Raw genomic sequence first — 25,819 nt, 5'->3', positions numbered from 1 at the left:
ATGTATGTTGTCTAGTTCTGACCAAACTGCTGCCATGGCTAAGTCTGAGCTAATCACTTCACTAGCACCTGTTGCATACCCCAGTCACAACACTCAGTCTGCCACGTTCATGACGGGCCAATCAGAGTGACAAGACAAAGTAAGGTTCTATGCAGACACACTACTGCTGCCGTAGTTGTGAGTAGTGGAGCTCTTTGGTGAAAAAATTGATGCCAAGGCTGATTCAGAGATGTCCAAAAAACAACATCTCTGCCAAGACAAGCTTTTGGTGTGACTTTTAGTTTTTGTTTCAAAGGAAAATGTGGTCCAAGTGTTACCAAACTGCCACTTTCCTACAGCTACATCTGAGCTTAAAGCTACTGTGGCAGCAGCTACTGATGGGATTCACCAGCAGACTCCGCAAATCCATGCGGAAGCAGAATAAAAACCTCTGCTTTTCATGAGGAGCTTTCAGTGTGGCTCTTTTTCTCATTTTGATGCAAAATAACAACTACACTAAAAGAAATTACCAGCTTTGACAAAACCGCTGCTGTAACTTCTTCTGAGTAATCACTCCTCTAGCAGCTGTTGTATCAGTGTGAATTTTGTCAACTAAAACTACAATTAAAGATGTTTGCTGACAGCCTTTTTTTCCAGACCAAACTAGACTAAGACTAACCAAAAAAAAAGATCTGTGATGACTTAAACTGACTAAAAGTAAGTTAAGTTTTTGTCAAGATGAATAAAACTAGACTAAAATGTAATTAAGTTTTCAGCAGACGTTCAAAATCCATGATATTTCTCCACTGTGGGTAAATCTGTCAAAAACAATACATGTGTATCTATTCTGCCTCTTAGCTGTAGAAAACAGGGACCCCAGATTTAGCAGGGTGCAGAACACACTACCATGATTTGGTGCCAGATTTAGGCAAGAAAATAAATGCTTGGACTAAAAGTAAAGACAAATTTCTGACTAAAACTTAAACACATTTCATCTAAAGACTCAGACTGAGACAAAAATTAAAAGCGCCTGTCAAAGTTAACACTGCGTTCTATATGACCACTTACAGTACAACTAGCCACGACTAGAGGCAGCCATTGTTATTACAACTAAACCCCGCCCATGCTACCGCCTTGAACTCCTCAAATGACGATGATGGTTAACCTTGCAACGCAGATGGATACGCTTGTTTCCTTGTTTTTCACTGGCGAATCCATCTTGTTAAAGAGATACTTCAACATTGCCATAATCCCTATAGTCTTAGTAATAGGTTCATTACCTTCAGTTGTTGGTGCAAGCTATTTTTAGCTGTTTTCTGCTGTGCCAACTCACTGTAAGCAGACGGTATTCCGGCTTTCCCTCATCAAACTCATCAAATAAAATACAAAATCCAGCAACTCCAAAATGCTCTCGTGGACAAGTTGTGACCTGCACATTCACCACGCTATGAAATAATAACGTATAATTATGTAACATTACGACGCATGAAGCAAATACTCTGAACTATTTCTTGAGTAAACCACTGGGCGGAGTGACACAGTGCAGCAGCTATGCCTGGAGTGTAGTTCCGGCTTTGCATTTAGCTTTAAAACATCTCCGTCTCATAATGTTCCATGATTATTTCAAAGCGTGGTGAATGTACAGTTCACGACTTGTCCACGAGAGCGTTTTGGAGTTGTTGGATTGTGTATTTGATGAGTTTGATGAGGGAAAGCCAGAATTCTGTCTGCTTACATTGAGTTGGCACAGCAGGTCTGAACTCGGCAGCGGCCAATCTAAAAACAGCTTGCACCAACAACTGAAGGTAACGAACCTGTTACTAAGACTACAGGAATTATGGCAATGGACGAATTTGCCAAAATCTTGAAGTATCCCTTTAAGATCCCATCTGAACCGTTTGGGCCCGGTTAGACAGTGACAGGACCAATCAGCGACGAGGGGCAGTACTTTCAGGCACGGCAGTGTTGTGACGTAAACAAACAGCAGCAGAAGCTGGTAAGAGCTTAGTGTAGATGCTGCTTAAGCGCCAGTTTTATCAGAACTTGATGACATGTCTTCATGAAAAGATGAACAAAGAACAGCAGTGAGTTGTTTTCTTTTCAAAAATGACAAAAGTCAAGTACTTACATGTCTATAGTCGCCATGTTTCGCGTTATTCCTCACTAGCTGCGCACGCGGAGCTCAATAGCAGCTACATCATGTGTTCTGTTGCTCTTATTGGCCCATAGAGATGTGAAAGACAGACCGTTCATCCAATCAAAGTCCGAGTTTTTTCAAAGCCTCTGCCTTTTCTGAAATGTTTCCTATTGAAGCTTTCCCAGATGGATGTGTGAACTAAATCCATCTGGCGCGTCAGGTTAGATGATGGTCTGTTTGGCACAGATGTTGTGGATTGGAGATGGATTTGCCTGATGGCAGACATGGAGCTGGCTTTGTAAGGTTAGCTGTTTTGCACTCAGGACACTAAGCTGTGAAAATTCTGGACTCCATTGGCCATGTGTTGAAAATGAATGAGTGTGGACACATGGCCCTAAAGCTAGATGTTTTCATTCTTTTGTATTGAGATTAAAGGAGATCTGTGGCACAATGCATGCACTTAGCCTGTGCAGTGGTGTTTTGTTCTTCCTAATACCCATTTTTAAAGGTTTATAATAATCATCTTTCTTTTATTTGGCCTACTTTGAATCATTCAGAAACTATGTGTAGTGATGAGGTCAAGATGAAATCATGTGTGTAACCAGTTATTCGGGAACCTCGATGCACTGTCTAAACTCCCACAGATGAAACTCATCCGTGGGTGTAGAGTGTCCCATCTTGAGCAATCTTATTGTCAAAGCCACACTATACGACGCTCACGTTTGCATTGCAACAGCAGTGTAGAGGAAGTGATTGTTATTGAAAGGTGTGTGAGATGAGCTAAGAGGAGCGCTCCACCCAGGTACTGTTATGGATACAGTTGTAAAGAGAAACACACAGGTGGCCTCTGTCACACAGAGCCAGCGGACTCACAGCACACACACTCAAACTCTTCGTCTGTGAACATGACTGCAGTCAAATGGCATATAGGGTGAGTTGGTGCTTTAATAACAGCTTTATATTTATCAACATACATGTTGTAATTAAAAGGAATAATGGTGTCAGAATTCTCTAAAAACATATTTTGTAAATAGTAAAGGGTTCTAGTTTACACACGGACAAAAAACAAAACTGTCTGAAATATTAATTTTGATTTTAAATCAGCTGGGATCTTATCTGAAATATTTTGGGGATTGAATGACGAAAGGTCCTGAATATTTAAAAGCATGTTTAATATGCTGAATATATGCACTTTTTCCAACAAGAGAATGTAATTTTAAAAACAACAAAAATCTGACATTTTAATACGGGTTGACATTTTCTGTTTGTGCTTCTTATTGACTAAGTTGTGTATTATTTAGTTATCTTGGTTTGAAGCTAATCCTGTAGTCCTACAACAATAGAAATAATGATAACAAGTAGGTTAAGGTGGCAGTAGATGAGCCACTCCCCATGTTTTTATAGTAAAGTCACTGCGTTTGTTAAGTGAGTGTGATAGATCAGTACGGAGTGAAGGCTCAGCTGTCTCTGAACATTAAATCTGCATTGCTCTTAAATAAAATGGTCTGTCTCTGTGACAGCCCCTTCTGCACAGCTGGGTGGGAAACTCACAACCGCCACATGTGAGAACTGTCAGGTAAACTCTCTCTCATCTTACTGACCACTGAGCAGGTAAATAAATGTAGCCTAGCCTAGAAGAGTGATTTTGTTAAAGGTCACATATTTTACCCTTTTAAGACAAGTTTTTATCGGTCTCAGAGGTCCCCAAAACATGCCTGTGAAGTTTGTTGCTGAAAAAAACACTCCAGTATTGGATTTTAGCATGTCTAAAAACCCCTCTGTTTCAGCCCTGCTCATAACGAGCTGTTTCTGTGTCTTTAAATTTTATTGATCTGTCTGACTCCGCCCCTCTCAGGAAATGGATGTGGCATTCATGATTTTACAATGTTACAGACACTTGTATCCAAAGTTAAGGACTTGACTGGGATTTGAACCATCACTCTCCCAGACCAAAGTCAGCAGGATAACCCACTGAGCTATCCAGCATCTCAGCTGGTAGCTGAGAGGATCAGTAGTGAAGGGCAAAACTTTCCTCCAAGCAGGGAGGGCCAACCAAACCTGGAGGTGGGGCTAACTCCCCACATGAGGTCATGAGGGTAAAATCTGACAACAGCTTGTTTCAGCACACATTTTATGAAAGGTGGAGAAGGGGAGGGGGAGATGGAATGGATTTTTCTGGTACTTGAGAGGATTATGGACAGGCCAGGGGCACATGTTTTTGCTAGAAAAGCCTGAAAAGGGGATTTTTGGATAATATGTCCCCTTTCAGGTAAACTGCAGATTAGACCTCTTTCATCTGCTTGGCCCTACTGTCTCTATGAGCAGTGTGTGCAGACACACCTGCCCCCTCCTACTGTCAGAGCTGCTGTCAGTGTTTATAGGCACCTGAGTGCTGGGATGGTTAGATATACACTATATTGCCAAAAGTATTCACCCAACTGCCTTGACATGCATATGGACTTAAGTGGAATCCCATTCTTAATTCATAGGGTTTAATATGACATGGGTCCACCCTTTGCAGCTATAACAGCTTCAACTCTTCTGGGAAGGCTTAGGAGTGTGTTTATGGGAATTTTTGACTATTTTCCCAGAAGCAAATTTGTGAGGTCACACACTGATGTTGGACGAGAAGGTCTGGCTCTCAGTCTCCACTCTATCCCAAAGGTGTTCTATGGGGTTGAGGTCAGGACTCTGTGCAGGCCAGTCAAGCTCATCCACACCAAACTCTCTCATCCGTGTCTTTATGGACATTGCTTTGTGCACTGGTGCACAGTCATGTTGGAACAGGAAGGGGGCATCCCCAGACTGTTGCATGGAATTGTCCAAAATCTGAATTGTCAAGATTTTATACACTTGTAGTCATGGAAGTGATTGGAACACCGGATTTCCATTACTTGGATGGGTGAGTGAATACTTTTCGCAATGTAGTGTATTAGCAATTAATTTGAAAAAAATTGATACTTGGTGGAAGATATGATATATCGCCGCTCAAAATATTGTGATGCTATGCTGTACATAGTCTGCAGTCATCCTGGTTAGGGTTAGGGTTACTGACTCCCTCTTTGCCCTGTTTAATAATGGTACTGCTTTCTTAGTTGGTTGATGGTCAGTTCTCAGCTGGTCGGGCACCAGGACCCCCTACAACCACTTTAAGAAATTGTGACCCAAATTTTTAAAGTGTTTCACCACTCAAATTTGTTGAGTGAGCATTTTGCACACTAAATGAAAAGAGAAAAAAAAACATATTGACCACAGAGACAAGACAAAGCAAACATGTTTAAAAGCAGTAACAGACATGCATGCGTACATCTTCTTTTACTCCATTTTCCAGAGACAGCATGGAAACTTTCATGTTATCTTGGGGAGATAACACCCCCTTTTCCAAACTGCAACCCTAAATATCCCTTTTCTACATGAATATCTATATACATTTAAGTGACTAGATGAAAAAAGCCTCCCTCATACGGTGTACTGCAGTCATACGTCATGTTTCTAAGCGGTAACTTTCTCACCGTGTGCTCAGAGCCAAGGCTGCAGCAGCTAAGAGGTTTACGCTGCAGTCACAGTCACTCAGGCTGATGCAGCTGGTTAGACTTTTCTCTAGCGCTCTGGCGTCTATCTGTCCAGAAGTCACTGTCCTGTATCTTGTGACTCCACTGTCAGTTTAGTTTGATTTATATGTAAATGAGTTTTCTTTATTGGATTTAAATGGTTGCATTCTTGGAAATGTGATCTGTTAGCATGAAACCACAGTACTTGGTAGTTTTTCATCCTGTCACTGTCTCCTCTGGATCGGTTAAAGACAGAATTTAAAGAGTTCCCTGTACATAAACTCACACATGTGTTTATATTGTTTCTGTTCTTCAGACTCATGTCCTCAGAAAGTTTGTTGTCAAAAGAGGAGCTTGAACTTTCCTTCGCTTAAGTGAGCAGTCATAAATTCATATTTCCCTAAAATCTATGATTCAGGCTATAAGCCTGGAGCGTTCAAAAGAAGACATCTAGTACATGTACTCAAAATCTTCAGCAAAAGCAGACAAAAAATCAGAGCAGATATTATTGCACATTGTTACAAAAAAAACCTTAAGAACAAGACGGCAAAGGTTCCTATCAAACATGTTAATTATGGTTGCACCCTCATAGGCCCGCTCCTCTTCACCAGTAACTTCACATTCAAAGAGTTTAGAGTATAAACACGACCCAGGAAGGAAAAAGTGATTTTGTCTGGCACCCCTGACTCTGGAGGATCATTTATTCCTCTACGCTGACTCCTGGGAACAGAAATATTCCTCTTCATGCTGCCAGCTGATCAGTCAGCCGAGAACAGAGGGAGCTGTCATCAGGACTGGGAACGTGACCAAGTTTTAAAGATATAAGATCGGTTTTCAGTATTTTCAAACGAGAAATAAAGTAAGACTGCTGTTTGTGTGAGCGCAGCTCACGGTGCCATTTAAAGTTCTTCTGTGCCATGCTGGCGTTCCAGCACAAGGTGCATTGGCAGACAGGGACACATTATTCTCATTATCATGCAGGGACTGTTGTGCATCCCTATCTTTTTAATAGGGATGCACAGTCTGATCAGTTTCATATCAGTATTGGCAGATCTGACCATTTCTGCTGTTACTGACAGCTGATGCTGCATATGTGTCATTCGTTAGTGGAGTTTTAGGCTGGACCAGTGGAACTCTGTCAGCTGAAGTCTTTCTCTTTGTTCATCCTCATCCCATTAAATTAAAGTGTTTTCAGGACTGAAGTTTTAAGTCTGAGCTACTTTTATGTTTCTTTATCAGTGTGGGTATCTGCTAAAATTGACATGCAGATATTGGCCTAAGTAGGCAAAAACCTAATGTCATGCGATCCGAGTTATCAATTATCAAGATGCATGAAATTCCTGCACACTGTTTAAATAGCACAAAATCGTCTGCAACATTTGTAAAAGTGGGTGGGCCCCTTCAGTTCTACCCTCATTTAAAGAGTTGCTGATGTACAAGTGCATGTCACAAAATGAGAATATCATGTAAACGTTCGTTTTTCCTGCGATTTATTTCAGAAAGTTACATTTCCATGTGTTCTCAGGAGTTCCCTTTACATTCCAGCAGGGGTCATCAACTATATCTGTACAAGGGCAGAGGTTTTCCTTGGTGGATTTTCAAATAAACTTAAATTCAGAGACATTTTGGTCTTATTAATATACTTTAAAAATATTTTATTTCATTTCAAATGTATGTCATTTTTAGCCTCTAGAAGTAAGATCAGTCCCTATACCATAGCCAGCCACAAGGGGGCGATTGAGACATTTTAGCTGAATATCTCCAGGGCTGTTATGTTCTCCATCACTGAGTTCGCTGCTATAAAGGTGTGCCCTGATAGGAGAAGAACCTGAAGAAAAACCCTGCATTACAGACTATGGTGCTCCGCCATAGGCAATGTTCCCTCTAATTTTTAAAATTCTTTAGCAGACATTCGACTCCCCTGAGCGCCTGCTTCATCAACTGTGGACATCATCTGACGCGGAGGCTACATCTACATGGTAGCGCCATGGCAGCACCTCTCCAACCCCAAATAACATTACAAGTGGCTATAATTATAATGATTAATAATCACTGTTCAAGTCATGAATTTCACCATTCATTCATTCAATTAACAATGAGTTCCTTTTTGATATCATCAAGGTTTACCTTTCAAGGATTTACAATCCTTTGAAATGTCAAAGTAAACTGTAATTCAAATTGCACACATTTGTCCTCAGGTGAAAGCAGACATTAACAAACTTTGTAGTTTCATATAGAAAGGCAGAAAGCTTAATGATGAATGGAGACAAAACACATGCTCTGTTCTCATGCTTCATCAACCTAATCACAGTCAGGTCTCCTAGAGGAGTTCTGCACAAATTAAACAGCACATTTCAGAGAAATCACACTGTTAGAAACATCAGGACTTAAATCCTTTTGTTATCAGTCCATTATGGGAGATCAGCTCTTTCCTGGTCTCACTGTAGATCATTTTAGTCAGATTCATTCTTAAAAGTACCATATTTAGATAAAAATAGACATCCATTTCATGTTAAAAGTCATTAATAATTGTTTATCTAAATAATAGACTGTTTGAATGTGATAGATTAACACATTGGAAAGATATAATCAGCTGTTTTAACTCTCATTACTGTAGTAAATAAAATGATTAAAAACAGAAATGTACAGCTTTACTCTCTTCAGCTGAAGTCTTTTAACTCCTGTAGAAGTTGTCTATTCCGGCTCCTGTCTGCCTCTGTCTCTCACTGTCTCGCACATATGCGCCATGGTCAGAGAGGAGCTTTAAAAGCAGGAGTAAAGTTCACTTCTGTGTTGAATCCTTTTCTCCTCTGCAGAAAGAACCCTCAGGTCTACTCAACCAACATTGCTGTGTGAACGGCATGAAGCCAAAAGTGTCTGCGCAAAGATGCACGAAAGACGCAGTGATAGACTTCGCCACATGGCAGTTATTTTGGAAAATAATCTTCCCTCTATGTGTAAATCAGTCATTGAAACAACCACCCATTTCCCACACACACACTGGCACTAGGAGTCAAGCATAGTTAGAGGGAGGTGGGATTTGTGACGGTGATAAATTCAACTCACCAAAGTGCCTCACTGAGGAACCCTCTGTGGCTGAAATCCACCCGTATTCAGCTGCTGTCAATATCAGGCCCTGCCCACGGTGTGTCAGCTGATGCATTATATGATAGTCACACTTTACATCTCTCACTTATGAGGCACCCATGGAAGTAGAAACCCAAGGCTACAGTACCAGCTTGCCTACGGATTCATGCACTGTCAGGGATATTTGAGCATGCAAGTTTTTTTTCTTCTGCGCAGAGAAGTTGAGAACAGTGCACAATTGCGCAGAAAACCCCCTTAGAGGGAACAGTGGCCATAGGCTAACGTTTATTGCCATAGTAAATTTTTTCCCTCCAATGTTAGATTTTCATAAAGCTGAGGTTGACCTGCTCAGCAGTGAACCTCTGTATGCCACTGTAAGGGAGAAAAAGAGCTGGACTGTCGCTCAGCAGTCCAAAGTCCTGTTTTCAGATGAAAGTTCATTTAGAACTTCATTTGTAAATCAAGGTCCCAGAGTCTGGAGGAAGTTTAAAGAGGCTTTGAATCCAAGGTGCTTGAAACCCAGTGTCTCCAGTCTCCACAGTCAGTACTGGTGTGGGGGTCCATGTCACTGGTCTTTATCAAGCCCAGAGTCCCACTTTAGTCAAGCCCTCATGCTTCCATCTGCTGAGGAGATTCATGGAGATTCTGATTACCTCATCCAGCAGGACTTGGCACTGCCAAAACTGCCAGAAACTGGTTTGCTGACTCTGGTACTACTGTGTTTGACCGGCGAGCCAACTGGTCTGACCTGAACCCTGTAAAGCAGGGGTGTCAAACTCAAGGCCCGGGGGCCAAATATGGCCTGTGGAACAGCTAAATCCGGCCCACAATATGATCTCATATTTCTGTTACAACTGGCCCATCAGTCTGAGGTCTGCAGATTTCCTCAAGTATAAAAATGTGAACTTATCCTGATGATTTAAGATATCCTTGTAAAGTCACAAAATCTGAAAAAGTAAGGAGAAAAATATTTAGATAAGAAGTCAGGAATGTGGGAAAAGAAATTAATTTGTGTTTTAATTTCTCATTTTCAATTTAGCATCTCCGAATCAGGACTCAAACTTTGGATTCTGACTTTTTATTTCATACTTTAAGCATTTCAACTCATAATTTTGACTTCTTATGTAATATTTTGAGCTTCAAGATTCACAATTCTAAATTTTAACTGATATTTTAACCTTTTTAATTAATTATTTTGTATTTTACCTCATAGTTTCAACTCCAAACTTTATTGTCATAATCCCATAGTTTGACCTTTTAGACTCACAATTTAAAATTTTGAATCATATTTTGACTTTTAATTTCGTGATTAGAAATTTTATTTCATATTTTGACCTTTTAAACTCATGATTTTGACTTTCTTTCTAATATATTTGCCTTTCAAAACATTATTTTTCAATTTCAGTTTCACATTTTTACCTTTTTGAACTAATAAATTTACTTTTCTCTCATTGTGAGTCTTTAAACTTATCTTTCCAAAATCATTCATCATCAGTGCTAAGTTTTTATTACATATTTTATTACTGGAGAAATGAGGTTGACAGGTTTTGGTTAAAAAGGTGACCCTGTTAGGCCCTCAGGTTAGACCTGAATCCAGAATCCAGCCCCTGCTGTGATTGAGTTTGACGGCCCCTGCCGTAAAGAAACCTCTGGAGAAATGACCAGAAGAAGATGAGAGTCCAGACTCAACAATCCAGACCAGCTGAAGGTGTCACATAGATGCAGTGATTTCTTGTAATAGGAGCTCTAACCAATTACCAAGAGCAAAAATAAGCAGGATTTCCAGGAGGCCAACATTTCTGTATTATAAATCCTGATTTGGACTCTGTGATAGTGGATTTTAGATTTTCATGAGCTGTAATTCGTAATCATCAAGATTAAAACAAAGAAAGGCTTTAGATACTTCACTTGTGTGAGATTAACCTAGAATATATGGAAGTTTTGCTTCTTGAATTATGTCACAGGAAAAAAAATATGAAAATTTTTCACATTATTCTGTTTTTAGATGCACCTGTATGTGAACCAGTGTTCTAATTATCTCTGTTAAGATCACTGCGCTGCTGAACTTTTTAATATCACTAATCTTAACAGTAATGGAGAGTTTTATCATCCAAACACATGGTATTAAAGAGAAGAAATGGACAACCTTAAAATGGCTCCTTATTTGGTGTCTGGAATTCTATTTTTACTGCACTGGTATCAATCAATATCTAAGTTTATAATTCTGGCACTGTGCCAGAGAGTTGTTGTTTCTTATATGTAATAAATATATGTTGTGTATGGACAGCTGAATGTTTGACTTTTGGTCGACGTGCCCCAGCCTTAGTTGTCGTGTTGGAGTAATCAGAGGCTGCAGGAGAGCAGAGCGCGGCCTCCTCTGTTATTTGAGTGAGCTGCAGATGACGGTCCCCGCTGCCTGCCTGCTCGGCACGTGTTATTAAAAGCTTTCTGTTGTCTTCCTCAGATTCTCTGATAGGGGGCCAGGAGACTGTAAAATAAGAGAAAAGTCAGCAGAGTTTGAACTCTACCCAGCGCCACCCCCTCCGCCCATGACAGGAGCCAACCCCGACTGCAGACACAGAGCAGCCCCAGCACCCGTGAACCTCAGACCCTTGTCTATCACCCACAGCCTCACAGAGTCCGCCCACCCTCAGCACCGTGACCCCACCGAGCTGCCATCTGGACCCTGGAAGAAGCCCCCCTCACGTCCAAGTTACCAAGAGGTCAAGTCCCATGAGTCCCTCAGTGGTTCCCAGAGCGAAATCTTCACCCACTGCCCTCCTAACGCTGCCCCTAACCCCGCCTCAGCCCCAGCCAACTCTGCAAAGTTAGATTCAGAGCAGGGAAAAGGGCTGGTGGACAAAGGACACCATCTATCAACCTCCAGTCCTCAGGCTGCCTTCCCTCCCCCAGCGTCCTCCTGCAGAGCTGTGACAGCCACCATGGAGGGGCAGCGCTCCCCATCGCCACAGTTTTCCCCACAGAGACTCAGCGACAAACCTCCGGTTTCTCTACAGCATGAAGACGTAAATAGGTAAGGTTTTCCTGTTTCTGTATGAGATGAAGTTATGCTGCAGCTGTTTTATGGAGCTGTAACTCCTCTCCTCTGCATGTCTTTATGCTGCCAATACAAAGGAGCTTATTGAGCGTCTCTGCTTTTGTACAGTCACCATGTGAGTGCTATCAAGCCGCAGTAAATTAGTGGGATTCTCCACATTTCTATGAAAGCCACGGGCCTCAGGGCAACATTTTCTGGAGTGTAAACACTGCACAAAGTGACAGTCCAAACAAGCAAAAACAAAATAGGAAAATAACTACTTTGATCAAGCAACTTTTTTAGCAAATTTAAGAAAAAAACTAAAAAATGACAGAAATCTACATGTGCAAACAATCTCTAAACAAGTAAATCTGTCAGATATGAAATAATTTTCATGAGTAATGCACTGTTGTGATTAAATTTTACATGCAGTGTTATTTCTAAATGAAACATGGCCATACCCCTGTAGTGCACAGGTTAAAGTGGACTAATCTGGAGTTAGCTTAAAGCAACAGAATGTAAGAGTTTGGTCTGATGTGCTCTGGTGTTAAACTGCACTGTTTACCTTACATAGTTTTGTTACTCCAGATGTAACGGGCCGCACACCTTCCAGAACATTTAACCTTTGTCTCATCAGTCAACAGAATTTTTTCTCCAAAAGTCTTTGGGATCATCAGGAGGTTTCTTGGCATATGTGAGATAAACTTTTGTGTTCGTTTTTGTCAGCAGTGGTTTTGGTCTTGGAACTCTCCCATGATGCCATTGTTGCCCAGTTTCTTTCTTATGGTTGAGTCATGAACTCTGACCTTAACTGAGGCCAGTGAGGCCTGCAGGTCTTTGGATGTGGTTCTGGGTTCTTTTGTGACCTCCTGGATGGGTTGTCGTTGCACTCTTGGAGTCATTTTGGCTGGCCGACTATCCTGGGAAGGTTTACCACTGTTCCCAGTTTTCTCCATTTGTGGATAATGGCTCTGACTGTGGTTCCCTGGTGTCCCAAAGCCTTGGAAATGTCTTTGTAACCTTTTCCAGACTGATAAATTTCAATCACTTTGTTTCTCATTTGTTCTTGCATTTCTTTGGATGGTGGCATGATGGGTGTCTTTCTGAGATCTTGTAGCCTACTTCACTTTGTCTGACAGCTTCTTTTTAAGGGATTTCTTCATTCAACAAATCTGGTGGTATTCAGGCCTGGGTGTGGCCAGTGAAACTGAACTCAGCTTTCCAAAAACTGGTTAATCACAGTTAACTCATGATTTAACAAGGGGGGCAATTACTTTTTCTCACAGGGCCAGATAGGTTTGGATTTTTTTCCCTTAATAAATAAAATTATCATTTAGAAACTGCCTGTTCTATTTACTTGGGTTGTCTTTGTGAGATATTAAAATTGGTTTGATGATCCGAAACATTTAAGTGTGATAATGTTTGATATCTCTAGTGGATTTTTAGCCGTACTTTTACAAAGTGTGGGTTTGTAGAGATCAGGAAACGACATTACTGCTAATAGGAAGTGGTGCGTTGTAAGCCTGGATACTGTTCTGCCTGCTCTTTGTTGTCCACAGAGTGGGATATGCTGATTTGTAATTGGTCAATACAGCCTGGACTACAAAGGATCTAAAAACAAAAACCAAAACACTGGAGAATCCAGACCTGCGTGCAGATTTTATTTTCATGTGTAGAATCTGTAAACAGAGGTTATAGTCCTCCTCCCAGGTTCAGATCTTACCCACGGATCCTTTTCTGCATCCCAGTCCCTTCTCTCTTTCTCCTAAGTTTCCTACTCTGCCCTTTGTCCTACCAAAATAAAAGCATAAAAGTAAAGCCTGTAGGAGGAAGTACTCCTTGATCAAATACACTTAATTTAACTGAGATTTCACTTCTTGCAGTGTAGCTTAGAGTAAATGGCATTGTGAAGCTGTTTGATTCAGAGCTAATGGATATCATCTGTGGTGATGCTCAGGCTGCTGCAGGATTATAACAGTGAGCAGAAACCAAAGTGTGGGAGGAGTTCTAGATATTCAGAGGACTGGGCATGGAAAACATCTGAGTTTGCATCATGCAGTGAAACTTGAATTCATTGTGGAGCTGGAATAAATGCGACTAGAGCTTTTCTGCTCCTCAGAGGGAGGAGAGGGAAACGCTGATCCTCTGTTTGTAATTTTCTCTCTTTCTTTGTCCGATGTTTCAGAATGGAGCATGTGATAGAAAACCAAACCTCTGCAGCCAGGAATGTTCCCATCAGGATCGTTCGCTCAGAGGAGACTTCAGAGAAGGAGAACAGTCCTTTTCTGTGGCACAGTGACCCTCCTGCCATCGACTCCCATGGTCCTGTTGTGACGAGGCTCGGTGGTCTGGGAGCTGCAGGACACAGCTCTGTTTTCTGTGCCTTCACTCGGCAGAGGGAGCCCAAAGCTCAAACGGACCCTCAGCCCCAGAAAGAAATGTACATGAGCGCTGTCAGAGATCCCATTGGCTCTGACAGTCAGCAGCTGCTGCAGCCCACAGACGAGCCCAGCAGCAACAGAGCAACCTCAAAAACCACGGGGGCGTCTGACGAGGACCTGAAGAGGGAGGAGCTGGCCCGAGACATCATGGGAAAGGACAAATCACTGGCTGATATTCTGGACCAGAGAAAGATGAAGACCACCATGGACCTGATGGAGGGGCTCTTTCCTCAGGACAAGCAGCTGCTGGAGGGAGCTCATCAACGCAGGAAGGCGCCGACCAAGCAAACAGTTCCCCGTCCTGCTGAGGAAAGGTCAGACCAAAGATCCAGACAGACAATCACACTTATTTCTGTGACCTGAGATCTTATAGCTTTGGTTTTTAGAGATCGGACTGTAGATAGAGTCAGAAAAACGGATGGTAACGTGGGAAAACACACACTGAAAGAGCCTCAGGCCTGACCTCTAGGTTGGGGGTGTCCAACTCAATCACAAAAGGGGCCAGATTCTGAATTAAGGTCTTACCTGAGGGCCTAATAGGATCGACATTTAACCAAACTGTTAACCTCATTTTCGCCAGTAATAAATTATGGAAAAAAGTAGCACTGATGATAAATGATTTTGAGATTGAAAAGGTCAAAATGATAAGTTAAAAGGCTCAAAATCTGAGATAGAATGATTATCTTATTAGTTCAAAAAGTCAAAACACAAAATTAGATGCTTTTAAAAGGCAAATATATAAAAAAGAAAGTCAAAATTGTGTTTTTAAGGCAAAAATATGACTTCAAATTTAAAATGGTGCTCCTATAAGGTCAAACTATGAGATAAAGTTCGAAGTAAAAAATTGAAAAGGTCAACCGATTAGAGGAAAAATCAATTATAAATTGAAAAGGTCAAAATACAACATAAAAAGTGAAAATAATAAATTGACAAAGTCAAAATATAAGATAAAAAGTCAAAATAATAAATGTAAATGGTTAAAATATGATAGAAAAGTCCAAATAATAGATTGAAGTCATAATTATACAATGCCAAATCGATATATGAAAAATATGAAATGAAAACAAAAACTTATTTCTTTTCCCACATTTCTTTCTTTTTTTTTTTTACATTTTTATGGCTTTAGGATAGTTGATATCATCATGGTTAAGTTTACATTTTTATACTGGAGGAAATCAGCAGACCTTATATTTTAGGGCCAGTTATAATAAGAACAGGATATGATCTTGCGGGCCTGGTGTAACTGTACCAAGGGCTGGATTTGGCCCCTGGTCCTTTAGTTTGACACCCATGCTCTAGGCCATCTGTGCCCCAGATTTTTCATGAAGTAGTTAGAATAAAGGTTAAAGGATCAATCATGATCACTGTTAAAGAGGAGACTGCACATTAAGGAAACACAAGAGTCCAGTGAAAGAGTAAATGCACCTTTAGGTCTCAGCTGCTGATCAGCAAATTGAGATATTTCACCGGTGGAAGCAGTTGTTCTTAGTTCACTTTAACAAGTTTTAAGAGTTAATAGCTTTTAAAGTTTGAAATTAAGGACTCTAACGTTGGTGGTCAATTCAGATTTTAGATCCTGAGAAAAAGTGGCTTCAACAGATCTTAGAAAATATCTCATTTTCTCTAAGTTTGCCAGTTATTTAAATGCTGGTAACCTTTTCCAGTTTTTGCTTTGGTTAATAAATGACTAATGTTATCATTGCTAAATAATCTCACATTTTCAGCAAGGAAAGCCTCCTTCTTTCTCTCCAGCTTATTCAGAAAGTTTTTCATTATTGCGTATGTTGTAACCTGATGCTTATTCACATAATTCTACACTCGATACCCCATCTTGACAAAGTCACAACAGAATTTTAGACATTTTTAAAAATGCATTTAGATACAAATCTATAGTATCGCATTTAAGTGAATTCAGACCCTTTGCAGCAACTCTGTACATGTAGCTCAGGTTCCCCCCGTGTCTCTGATCTTTGCTGAGATGTTTCTATACCTTGACTGGAGTCCACCTGTGCTAAATTCGCCTGATTGGACATGATTCTAGAGGCTCACACCTCTCTATAGAAGGCCTCACAGCTGACAATGATATCAGAGTGGAAACCAAGCCATGAGGTCAACCAAGCTTAGAGACAGGATTGTTGACAGGCACAGATCTGCGGAAGGATACAGAAACATTTCTGCTGCACTGAGAGAACACAGTGACCTCCAGAACTCTCAGTGAAAACCTGTTTGGCTTTTGAGAGTTTGTAGCTTACTCAGAGTGGATCTCCATGTGTTTTGCACTGAGACTGAAGCTTCAGTCTCGCCACTCTTCCTTAAAGCCCAGATCAGTGGAGGCTGCAGGGATGGTTGTCCCTCTAGAACTTTGTCCCATCTCCACACAGGATTTCAGTCAGAGTGACTATCAGGTTCTGAGTGTAGATTAATCAGAACTAAAATTATTTTTTCAACTGGCTGCAACATAACAAAACTGAAACAGTGACGGGGTTCTGAATACTTTGTAAATGCACTGTACATCAGCCTGTTTCTATCTTTTAAAAACTTCTCTGCCTGTTGTTCTTGTTCCTCTTCCTAAAGCTCAAAGTGGAGGATAGAGGTAAATGCAGAGTCTGCTGTCACATGTGTTGACAAATATTTAACGATGCATTCGTCTACAGAAGTCTGATGCTTCCAGCCACCTGGAGGAAGTGCATTAGAAGAAGGAAGAGACTTTTTCATCATGTGTGAAAATACAGCATGGTGCTTCCTGAAATTAAGAGATAGGACTTAATCCTAGTTAGTATGGGACAGAAGCCTCTGGAATCTTTAACACAGTAAGAGATTTTATATCTAGTGTTTTTGTAGAGGGATATTTGTATTTCTGTGGGTTCATTCTTATATCCTGTAAAGAAACAGTTTGGGCACGCATCTTTCTATTTTAAACAAGATTAAACTGCTACATGTTAATCTGTGCTCTGCTAGAGATTTTAAAGCAGGAGATGCACAGATCAGGATAAAATCATTAGTACCTCTATGAAAATCATACTAGTTAAAAGTTTTTCCCAAGTGCAGAAACAGAACAAGGACCTTTCAACACAGCTTTCTCAAAAATCTTAGTTTGATTTTGGATGCTTACTTTGTTTCACTTTACATTATTTCACAAAAAACAAAAACTACCAGGGTCTGAATTATTAGCTCCCCTGGCGATAATAGTCAATAATGTCTCCTTGTTGCTGGGTAACAGTCTGCAGTCGTTTGTTGTAGTTTTAGTCTCAGACCCATCTCCTGAGGAATCCCAGCACTCTTTTCTGGCCTATCATTCAAGCTCCTCCAGATCTGATGGTCTTCAGTTCAGCCATCAGATTTTCAACAGGATTTAAGTCAGGGCTTTGTGCAGGCTTCTCAATAACACTCACCATGGTCTCCTGGAGGTAGTTCTTCACCAGGAGCCATGTCTGATTTGGGTTGTTGTGTTAGAAGACAAAAAGACAACCCAGCTTTGCTAAAGACTGCTGGGGTTTTTTTCCCTCTAAAGCTTCACATCTCATTCTTTTTCATGATCCCTTTACCAGATTCCTAGTTCCAACTCACTGCATCCTCCCACCACCATGTTTCACTGTGGGGATGGTGTTTTTTGGGTGATACGCCTCTCCCTTCTTTCTCCAAACTAAGGATGTTCCTAAGTGTCTATTTCCCTTTTTGGCTAAACGCTCATTTACATTTCGTTTAACCAACTAGTCTAAAGAGGAGAAAACCCCTAGAAAACAGCTCCAAACAACTCCAAACATCTCCAACATCTCTATGACCAAAGAGCTCTAGTTTAGTTTCATCTGACCGAAGGACATGCTTCCAGTATTCATAACCCTTCTCCAGGTTGTCCTTAGCAGACCTCAGCCTGGCTTGAAGGTTTCTCTTCTGCAGAAGTGGACTTTTTCTTGGTCCATTCATGTACAGGGCTGTAGTGATGGTCTTCTCTGAGACTACAATTCTTTATATGGCTAAATCCTTCTCTAGAGTTTTGGCAGTTGTTCTGGGCCCTTTAGACCCATCTCTGACTAGTTTTCTTTCCAGAGTCTCTAAAATCTTTCTCCCCCTCCCTCTGCCAGGCTTGTTCTGGACTGTGTGGTTCTCTTTGAATGTCTTGTTGATGCTTCTTACTTCAGTTCTTGTCTCTTGGAAATGCTGTCAGAACTTCATAGATCATTTTCCTGCTTTGTGAGCAACTGTTCTTTTTCTCAAGTCTAAACTGAGAGGAGGTCTCCAGATGCCTTCAAAACACTAAGAACATTTTTTAATTACTCTGTTGCCACATTACAACAATTTTGCCTAATTTTAACCCACTTTTGTAACTTAAAACCTTTTTTTGTCCATTTTTAACCCTTTCCACCACTTTTTCTGCCTGTTATGTCACTTCTAAAGCAAATACTGCAACTCTGCCTATTATTGGCTCTGTTGACACATTATTACCACTGTTAACCCCTTTTACCACTTTTTAAGTCACATTTCACAATTTGATATGCCCGTTTTTGCCAGCTTCTGACTATTTTTGCCTCTGTTAACCTTTTTTTGCCAGTTTATATCAATTTTCATCCTATTTCACCAAATTTCCACCTATTTTTGCCACTGTAACGCGATTTCAGCCGCTTTTGAATCCCCTTTCTATTTTTATTTTTTATAAAACTTTCATCTCATTTTTGGCATTTCTAACCCCTTTCTGCTACTATTAAAATATAATTTCACCACATTTCCCACCATTTTGCCATTATTAACCCATTATAGCTATTTTTTTTTTTGTATTTTAATTCTGTTTGTATTGAAAGGATTTACATTAAGAGGGATACTTACTGCACAAATGAATTAAAATTTGATAAGAATTTTTATTATTCAGGTTAAATAGAAAATACTACAGATTAACGTTACAGTAGACCATGATTTTTCTGGCCCCCAGTTTGGCTGGAGCCCAGAAAGCCCCCCACCCCCCCACCCCCCAGTGGACGTCCTTGTCTCCACATTACTATTCTTGAATGTGCATGACTGTGTTCAGCCACCTTCAGGTACAGTGGGGGTCCCCTGTCTCTGGCACCTTTATTTTAAGGGTCGCGGGCTGAAAAGGTTGAGAACCCCTGGTATAGACAATATCTGGGTGGATGGAGAGCTCACCTGCTGACCTTAGTTAGATCTGTCATTTATTCATTCGGTCTTTTTACATTTTAGTAGCACTTGAGTAAAAGGAACTGAACCCCATCATTCTATCTAAACTCCAAAGCTGCTGATCTTCTCATGTTCCATCTGACCTAACTGTTCATGATCATGAGAATATTCGGCTGCCTGATTCAGAGTCTCACCAGAGAGTGAATGTTTTAACGTCATGTTGACAGCATCAGTGGTTCTTTAAGCTGCCCTAAAGCAGTCAGAGTGTTTGTTCAGCTCACAGAACCTGTTTAAGTGTCAAAATGGGATGTTTGACATGAGAGGAGACGCTAAGTAAACACCTAACTAAGACGCAACAAAGTGCTTCATTAAAACAGTCAGTGAAACCTAAAGAAACAGGAGCAGTTCTCTTACACTTGGAGCTATTAAACGATGTCCAATCGGGAGCTCTGGGAAACTACACTGCTTTCCACATCATTATGCAAATGAAATTTTCTCTTATTTTCCTAAATATTAATGCAAATGACAGAATATTTTTCAAGTCATCAGCCATTAGAGCTTAATTCAGATGTTTTTGAACAAACTTCATAATGATAACCTTCTTTTTTTATAAAAACCTCAAAATGCACTGTTCCACATCATTATGCAAAACAGAGTTTTAAAAGATTTTATAGGTTGTAAAGAACTGAAAATGGTCATTGAATGTGCAGCAATAGGAGGTCATATTTATTGAAATCAAAAGCTATTTCAATCAAAAACATCTCAACAGGCCAAGTTCCATGTTAACATAGGAGCCCTTCTTTGATATCACCTTCACTATTCTTGCATCCATTGAACTTGTGAGTTTTTGGAGAGTTTCTGCTTGAATTTCTTTGCAGGATGTCAGAATATCCTCCCAGAGCTGCCGTTTTGATGTGAATTGCCTCCCACCCTCATAGATCTTTAGCTTGAGGATGCTCCAGAGGTTCTCAGTAGGGTTAAAGGTCAGGGGAGGATGGGGCCACACCATGAGTTTCTCTCCTTTTATGCCCATAGCAGCCAATGACACAGAGCTATTCTTTTCAGCATGAGATACAATACAATACAATACAATAACTTTATTTATCCCTGAGGGGAAATTCATTTGTCTGGAGTCTCATCTGTTTACGGTAGAATTATAGTCTTATTGCTGATGGTATGAAAGATCTTCTATATCTTTCTGTACTGCAGCGAAGAGAGAGGAGCCGTCCACCACCGTTGTTTCCTTGGTCATTTAGGGACATATGAAGTGGATGATCCATGTTCTCCAGAATGGCCTCCACCTTCTTCATTGTGCATCTGTCCACCTCTTCCTCCAATGAGTTCAACTTGATTCTGACCACAGAGCCAGCTTTTTTCACCAGTTTGTTCAGTCTTCATAATCCCATAGTTTGACCTTTTAGTCTCACAATTTAAAATTTTGAATCAAATTTTGACTTTTAATTTCATGATTAGAAACTTCATTTCATATTTTGACCTTTTTAACTCATGATTTTGACTTCCTTTCTAATATATTTGCCATTAAAAAACATAATTTTTTAATTTCAATTTCATGTTTTGACCTTTTTGAACTAAAAAAATTTGCCTTTCTCAGATTGTGAGCCTTTAAACTTATCCTTTCAACTTTTTAAATGTCAAAATCATTTATCATCGTACCCGTTTTTTTTTTTTGTTTTTTTTTTCATATTTTATTACTGGTGAAATGAGGTTGACAGTTTCTGGTTAAAAAGGTGACCCTGTTAGACCCTCAGGTTAGACCTGAATCCAGAATCCGGCCCCTGCACAGCGAGTCCACCAGCTCAGACATGGTGTGTATCGTACGCCCACGCTCAGATTGACAGATGATAAGTGATCTGTGCATGGAATTGAGCGTACACCCACATTTCTGGTGCACGCAGGTTTGATCAATGAAACACACTTTCCCTCTTGCCCAGCAGGGGAAGACCTCTTCCACAGACCGATACCAACAACAACCATACCTGACAGTAGGGATGCAAGATACTGCTGGCATGAGTTAGTAATTGGCAGATTTTAGCTCAGACTGTTAAAAATCCACATCAGCAGATATTTACATGAAATTTATGACAGCTGTAAATAAAACACAGCTGAACAGTCCTGTAATCTGCCTTTGTTGATGGCTGGGCTCCCACATGTACAGGTACATCTCAAAAAATTAGAATATCATGAAAAAGTTCAATATTTTTTGTCACATTTTTTGTATCCAATGACTTAACACATGTACATACTAAAAATACGATTAACCCCCATCCCTAGCAGCTAAAGATATATTAGAAAACAACTGTTGTGTTTGTATAATCATTTATAAATGCCGAAAATATTCACATTTATGCGCCTCCTTCGTTGTCCGTTGTGCCATTTCACAAGTGAACGCAGTGCATGGTGGGAAATTTATCATTCCCCTTGGTTTCAAGTGTGGTCCTGAAAAATCTTTCTTTTAAAGGCTATGTAGCTCTTAGCCCTCAGATCAAAAGGGAATTGGAACACCCCTTCACCTGACTTGAATGCAAAAACCTAAAGGGAAGGGCTAAAAAAAGGTAGGGGGTAGAAATGGAATTGGGCCTTAGTCTTAGTTTTGAGATTTAAAATGCCTTTAAGTTTTAGTCAGATAACCTGGACAGCATGTGTTTGGACTGTGGGAGGAAGTGCCCGGAGAGAGCCCCCTGTCTAACCAGGGAGTCAAAACTGGAACTTTATTTCTGTGAAGCAACAGTTTTAGAGGCTCAGATGGACTACAGTTAGGTTGCAGCCCATTTTTGGAAACATCTTCATCTCCCTGTATCTGCAGATGTAAATCTGGTGCGTTGCTCCTCTGTCAGTATGTCATATGCCTCTCTCTCTCCCTGACTTCCTGCACTATCCACCACCTTGCCCCCTCCAAATAAAGGCTAATAGATAAATCCTTAAACTCACGGTTCTTCTTGTGTAGAGCTGATCGCCTTTGAATATCTGTTAGTTGGTTTGACAATGTGAGAATGTAACTTTGTTTATGTTTCAGGGAAAAGGAGGTCAGTATGACTGCAGCTGTTGCCATGGTAACCAGCTCCACATATTACAGCACCTCTGCTCCCAAAGCTGAACTTCTCATCAAGATGAAGGACATGCAGGAGGAGGAGGAGGAGGGCTCTGAGGATGAGCTGGACATCGACCTGGCCAATAAAAAGGTGCGTTACACTCACTCTGAATATTTTTTGGCGATCAAAGGTAAATTTGTGTGTAAAATGGGTGTAGCATTTAGCCTGTTTGATATGAGTTGTGTTTGTTTACCCCCCTCTGCAGCAAGAGCTGATCAACAGCCTGACCAAGAAGCTGCAGGTCCTGCGGGAGGCAAGGGAGAGTCTTCAGGAAGACGTCCTGGACAACAACGCTCTGGGAAACGAGGTGGAGGCTCAAGTCCAGCAGGTCTGCAAACCCAATGAGCTGGACAAGTTCAGGATGTTTGTGGGAGACCTGGACAAGGTGGTCAGCCTGCTGCTGTCTCTGTCGGGACGTCTGGCCCGAGTAGAGAACGCCCTCAACAGCTTAGAAGAGGACGCTACGGCAGAGGAGAAGGTGAGGAAGCACAAACCTTGTTTGGTCCAACATGAAAATGGTAGTAAAGCTTTGCAGTGAGAAAAAATGAACCATAATGCAGGATGAGGGTCGGAGTGATGTGTTGCCAGGGTCTAGTGCAGGTGAGAACTCTAGCTGCAGAGTTTTGGATGTACTGAAGCCTGTCCTGGGTACTCCAGACAGGACTCCATTACAGTAGTCCAGGCGGGAGGTTATGAAAGCATGAATGAGTGTTTCAGCCACAGAATCAGGGAGTGATGGTCGGAGTCTGGAGATGTTCTTGAGATGATAGAAGGCAGATTTGGTGACAGACTTTATGTGGGACTGGAGGGAGAGGGTGGAGTCCAGGATGACACCCAGGTTTCGGACCTCGGAGGACGGACAGATGGAGGTCCCGTCCGCATCGAGCATGAGATCTCCAACCTTCTGCAGCAGCGCTTTGGGGGCCACCACCATGAGCTCTGTATTATTGCTGTTGAGTTTGAGTTGGTTAGAGGTCATCCAGGCTTTGATGTCGTGGAGGCAGTTTACCAGGGAGTGGGGAGGGGAGTAGATGGTTTGGTGCTGAGATAGAGTTGGGTGTCATCTGCATAAGAGTGAAAGCTGAGACCGTGTTTGTAAATAATCTGTCCAAGGGGAAGCATGTAGATGGTGAAAAGGAGAGGTCCAAGAACAGAGCCTTGAGGCACGCCCTGGTTAACTGGGGCGGGGGATGAGTGAGAGGTGCCGATGGTGACAAACTGTTTTCTTTGTGAGAGATATGAGTGAAACCAGGAGAGAGCTGTACCGGTGATGCCAAGATGGTGAGACAGGCGGTCAAGGAGGACGGTGTGGGATATTGTGTCGAAGGCAGCAGTTAGGTCAAGGAGAATGAGGAGGCTGATGTGTCCAGAATCTGCAGCTGTGAGGAGGTCGTTGGTTATTTTGATAAGGGCGGTCTCAGTGCTGTGGTGAGTGCGAAATCCTGATTGAAGAGGTTCATGGAGCTCATGGTTGGACATGTGTTGCTGGAGTTGGGCAGCAACTGCTTTTTCGAGAATTTTGCTGATGAAGGGAAGGTTGGAGATCGGTCGATAGTTGGAGAGGTCCTCCAGGTCTGACCCAGGCTTCTTGATGATGGGGGTTACTGAGGCAGTTTTGAAGGATGACGGGACAATTCCAGATGATAATGAGGTGTTGATGATGTCTACCATGATGGGGCACAGAACAGACAGAGATGCTTTCACCAGTGGTGTGGGCATGGGGTCGAGAGAGCAGGTGGATGCCTTGGCCTTCTTTACCCATTCAGCCACTTGGAGAGTGTCCACGGGAATGAAGCAGGACGGCAGTAAGGCGGAGGAGTGGTGTCCTGGTGTGAAGTGAAATCCTGAGGTGGAGGTCCAGATGAAAGTTGCTGCTGGATGGAGGCAACTTTATCCTGGAAAAACTGCAGGTGCCTAGTGCAGCGGTCGAAGTTGGCTGGGGAATGAAGGTTGTCAATGGGGCGGAGAAGGTGATTTATTGTGGAGAAGAGCATCCGGGGATGGTTTTGCTGGTCACTGATGAGGGATGAGTAGTAGCTGGACTCTCTGGAGAGAGCTTCTTTGTAGGAGTGCACATGCTCTTTATACGCCTCCAGATGGACGGTGAGGCCAGATTTTTTTAGAAAGTCTCTCCAGCTGTCGGCCAGAAGCCTTCATGAAGCGGAGTTCAGCAGTGTACCAGGTGGCTGGGTGGGTAAAGGAGACTGAGCGAGTCTTCAGAGGGGCGAGAGAATCCAGGCTGAGGGATAGTGCTGTATTGTAGTGATTCGCCAGGGCATCAACTGTGGTTATAGGGTGTGTAGTGGTCAGGTTGGTAGCTAACATGTTCTTGAGGGCTGGGATGCTTATTGACTTGAGGTTACGGAAAGTGATGCTGCGTTTCGTAAGCTGTCTGGGGAGGGGGTTGGGGATAGAGAAGAAAACAGCATGGTGATCTGAGATGGCTAGGTCCAGGCATTGTGGACTGAATGGGGTGAGACCAGTGGAGCACACAAGATCCAGTGTGTGACCTTTGGAGTGGGTGGGTCCTTGGACATGCTGTGTGATGTTGAAGCAGTCCAGTAGTGATAGAAATTCGGAGGTGAGTGTGCAGCTGGTGGAGTCAACGTGGATATTGAAGTCTCCAAGGAGAAGTATGGAAGAAGACCTGGAGCAGACAGAGGTGAGGAGCTCAGACAGGTCAGACAGGAAGGTGGTAGTTGCTTTGGGAGGCAGGTAGATGAGGACGATCTGAAGCGGAGCTGATACAGTGAGAGAGATGATTAGACACTCGGGAGCTGAGGTGCTGGGTGCTGGTAGCTCCTTAACCTGGAAATCTTCTCTATATATCACAGCCAGCCCCCCACCGCGACCAGTGGTGCGAGGTTTTTGGATATACACATAGCCAGGTGGGGTTGCTTGATTTAGTGTGAAGTAGTCGTTTGGGCTTTGCCAGGTTTCAGTCAGACATAAGAAGTCTACTTTCCTGTCTGTGATGATGTCATGGATGAGGTGGGCTTTATTGTTTATGGACTGGGCATTTTGCAGCATAAATGTTATGGAAATGTTTGAAGATGATAAGCAGAGGGGAGTGGGAGGGACGTTGGTGCATCTGAGAGGTCTCAGGTTACTGAGCTGTACGTGTAGTTTGTTGTGATGACGTCGTTGAGAGTGGGCAGGGCGCCGGTCCGACTGGACTGTGGGGACGGCATGGCTGGAGTAAACAAACTTATGTTTCTGTGCTCTGTGGATATAACGAGGACGACGCAGAAGGCCAAGGGATTTAATGTCTGTAAAACAGGTTGTAGTGGAGAAAGAGATGAGGTTGAGAAGCTGCTGGGGCGAGTATTTGAGGAGCACCATGTTAGCTG

General features: G+C 41.9%; 1 protein-coding gene across 2 annotated transcripts in view; it reads left to right on the top strand.

Annotated features, from left to right (window-relative positions):
* Nucleotides 1–25,819, top strand: part of shroom2a (shroom family member 2a) — a 144,480-nt gene that overhangs the window by 115,498 nt on the left and 3,163 nt on the right. For both annotated transcript variants that reach the window (XM_041791221.1, XM_041791220.1), the window contains 4 exons: nucleotides 11,219–11,788; nucleotides 13,977–14,546; nucleotides 22,394–22,559; nucleotides 22,675–22,947. In XM_041791221.1, the coding sequence (XP_041647155.1) occupies nucleotides 11,219–11,788; nucleotides 13,977–14,546; nucleotides 22,394–22,559; nucleotides 22,675–22,947 (1,579 nt within the window). The remainder of the gene's footprint in view (nucleotides 1–11,218; nucleotides 11,789–13,976; nucleotides 14,547–22,393; nucleotides 22,560–22,674; nucleotides 22,948–25,819) is intronic.

The sequence above is a fragment of the Cheilinus undulatus genome, linkage group 7 (assembly GCF_018320785.1).
Source record: "Cheilinus undulatus linkage group 7, ASM1832078v1, whole genome shotgun sequence".
NCBI lineage: Eukaryota > Metazoa > Chordata > Actinopteri > Labriformes > Labridae > Cheilinus > Cheilinus undulatus.
Note: the sequence above shows the minus strand (reverse complement) of the source record. Positions and strands in the feature narration are given on the sequence as shown.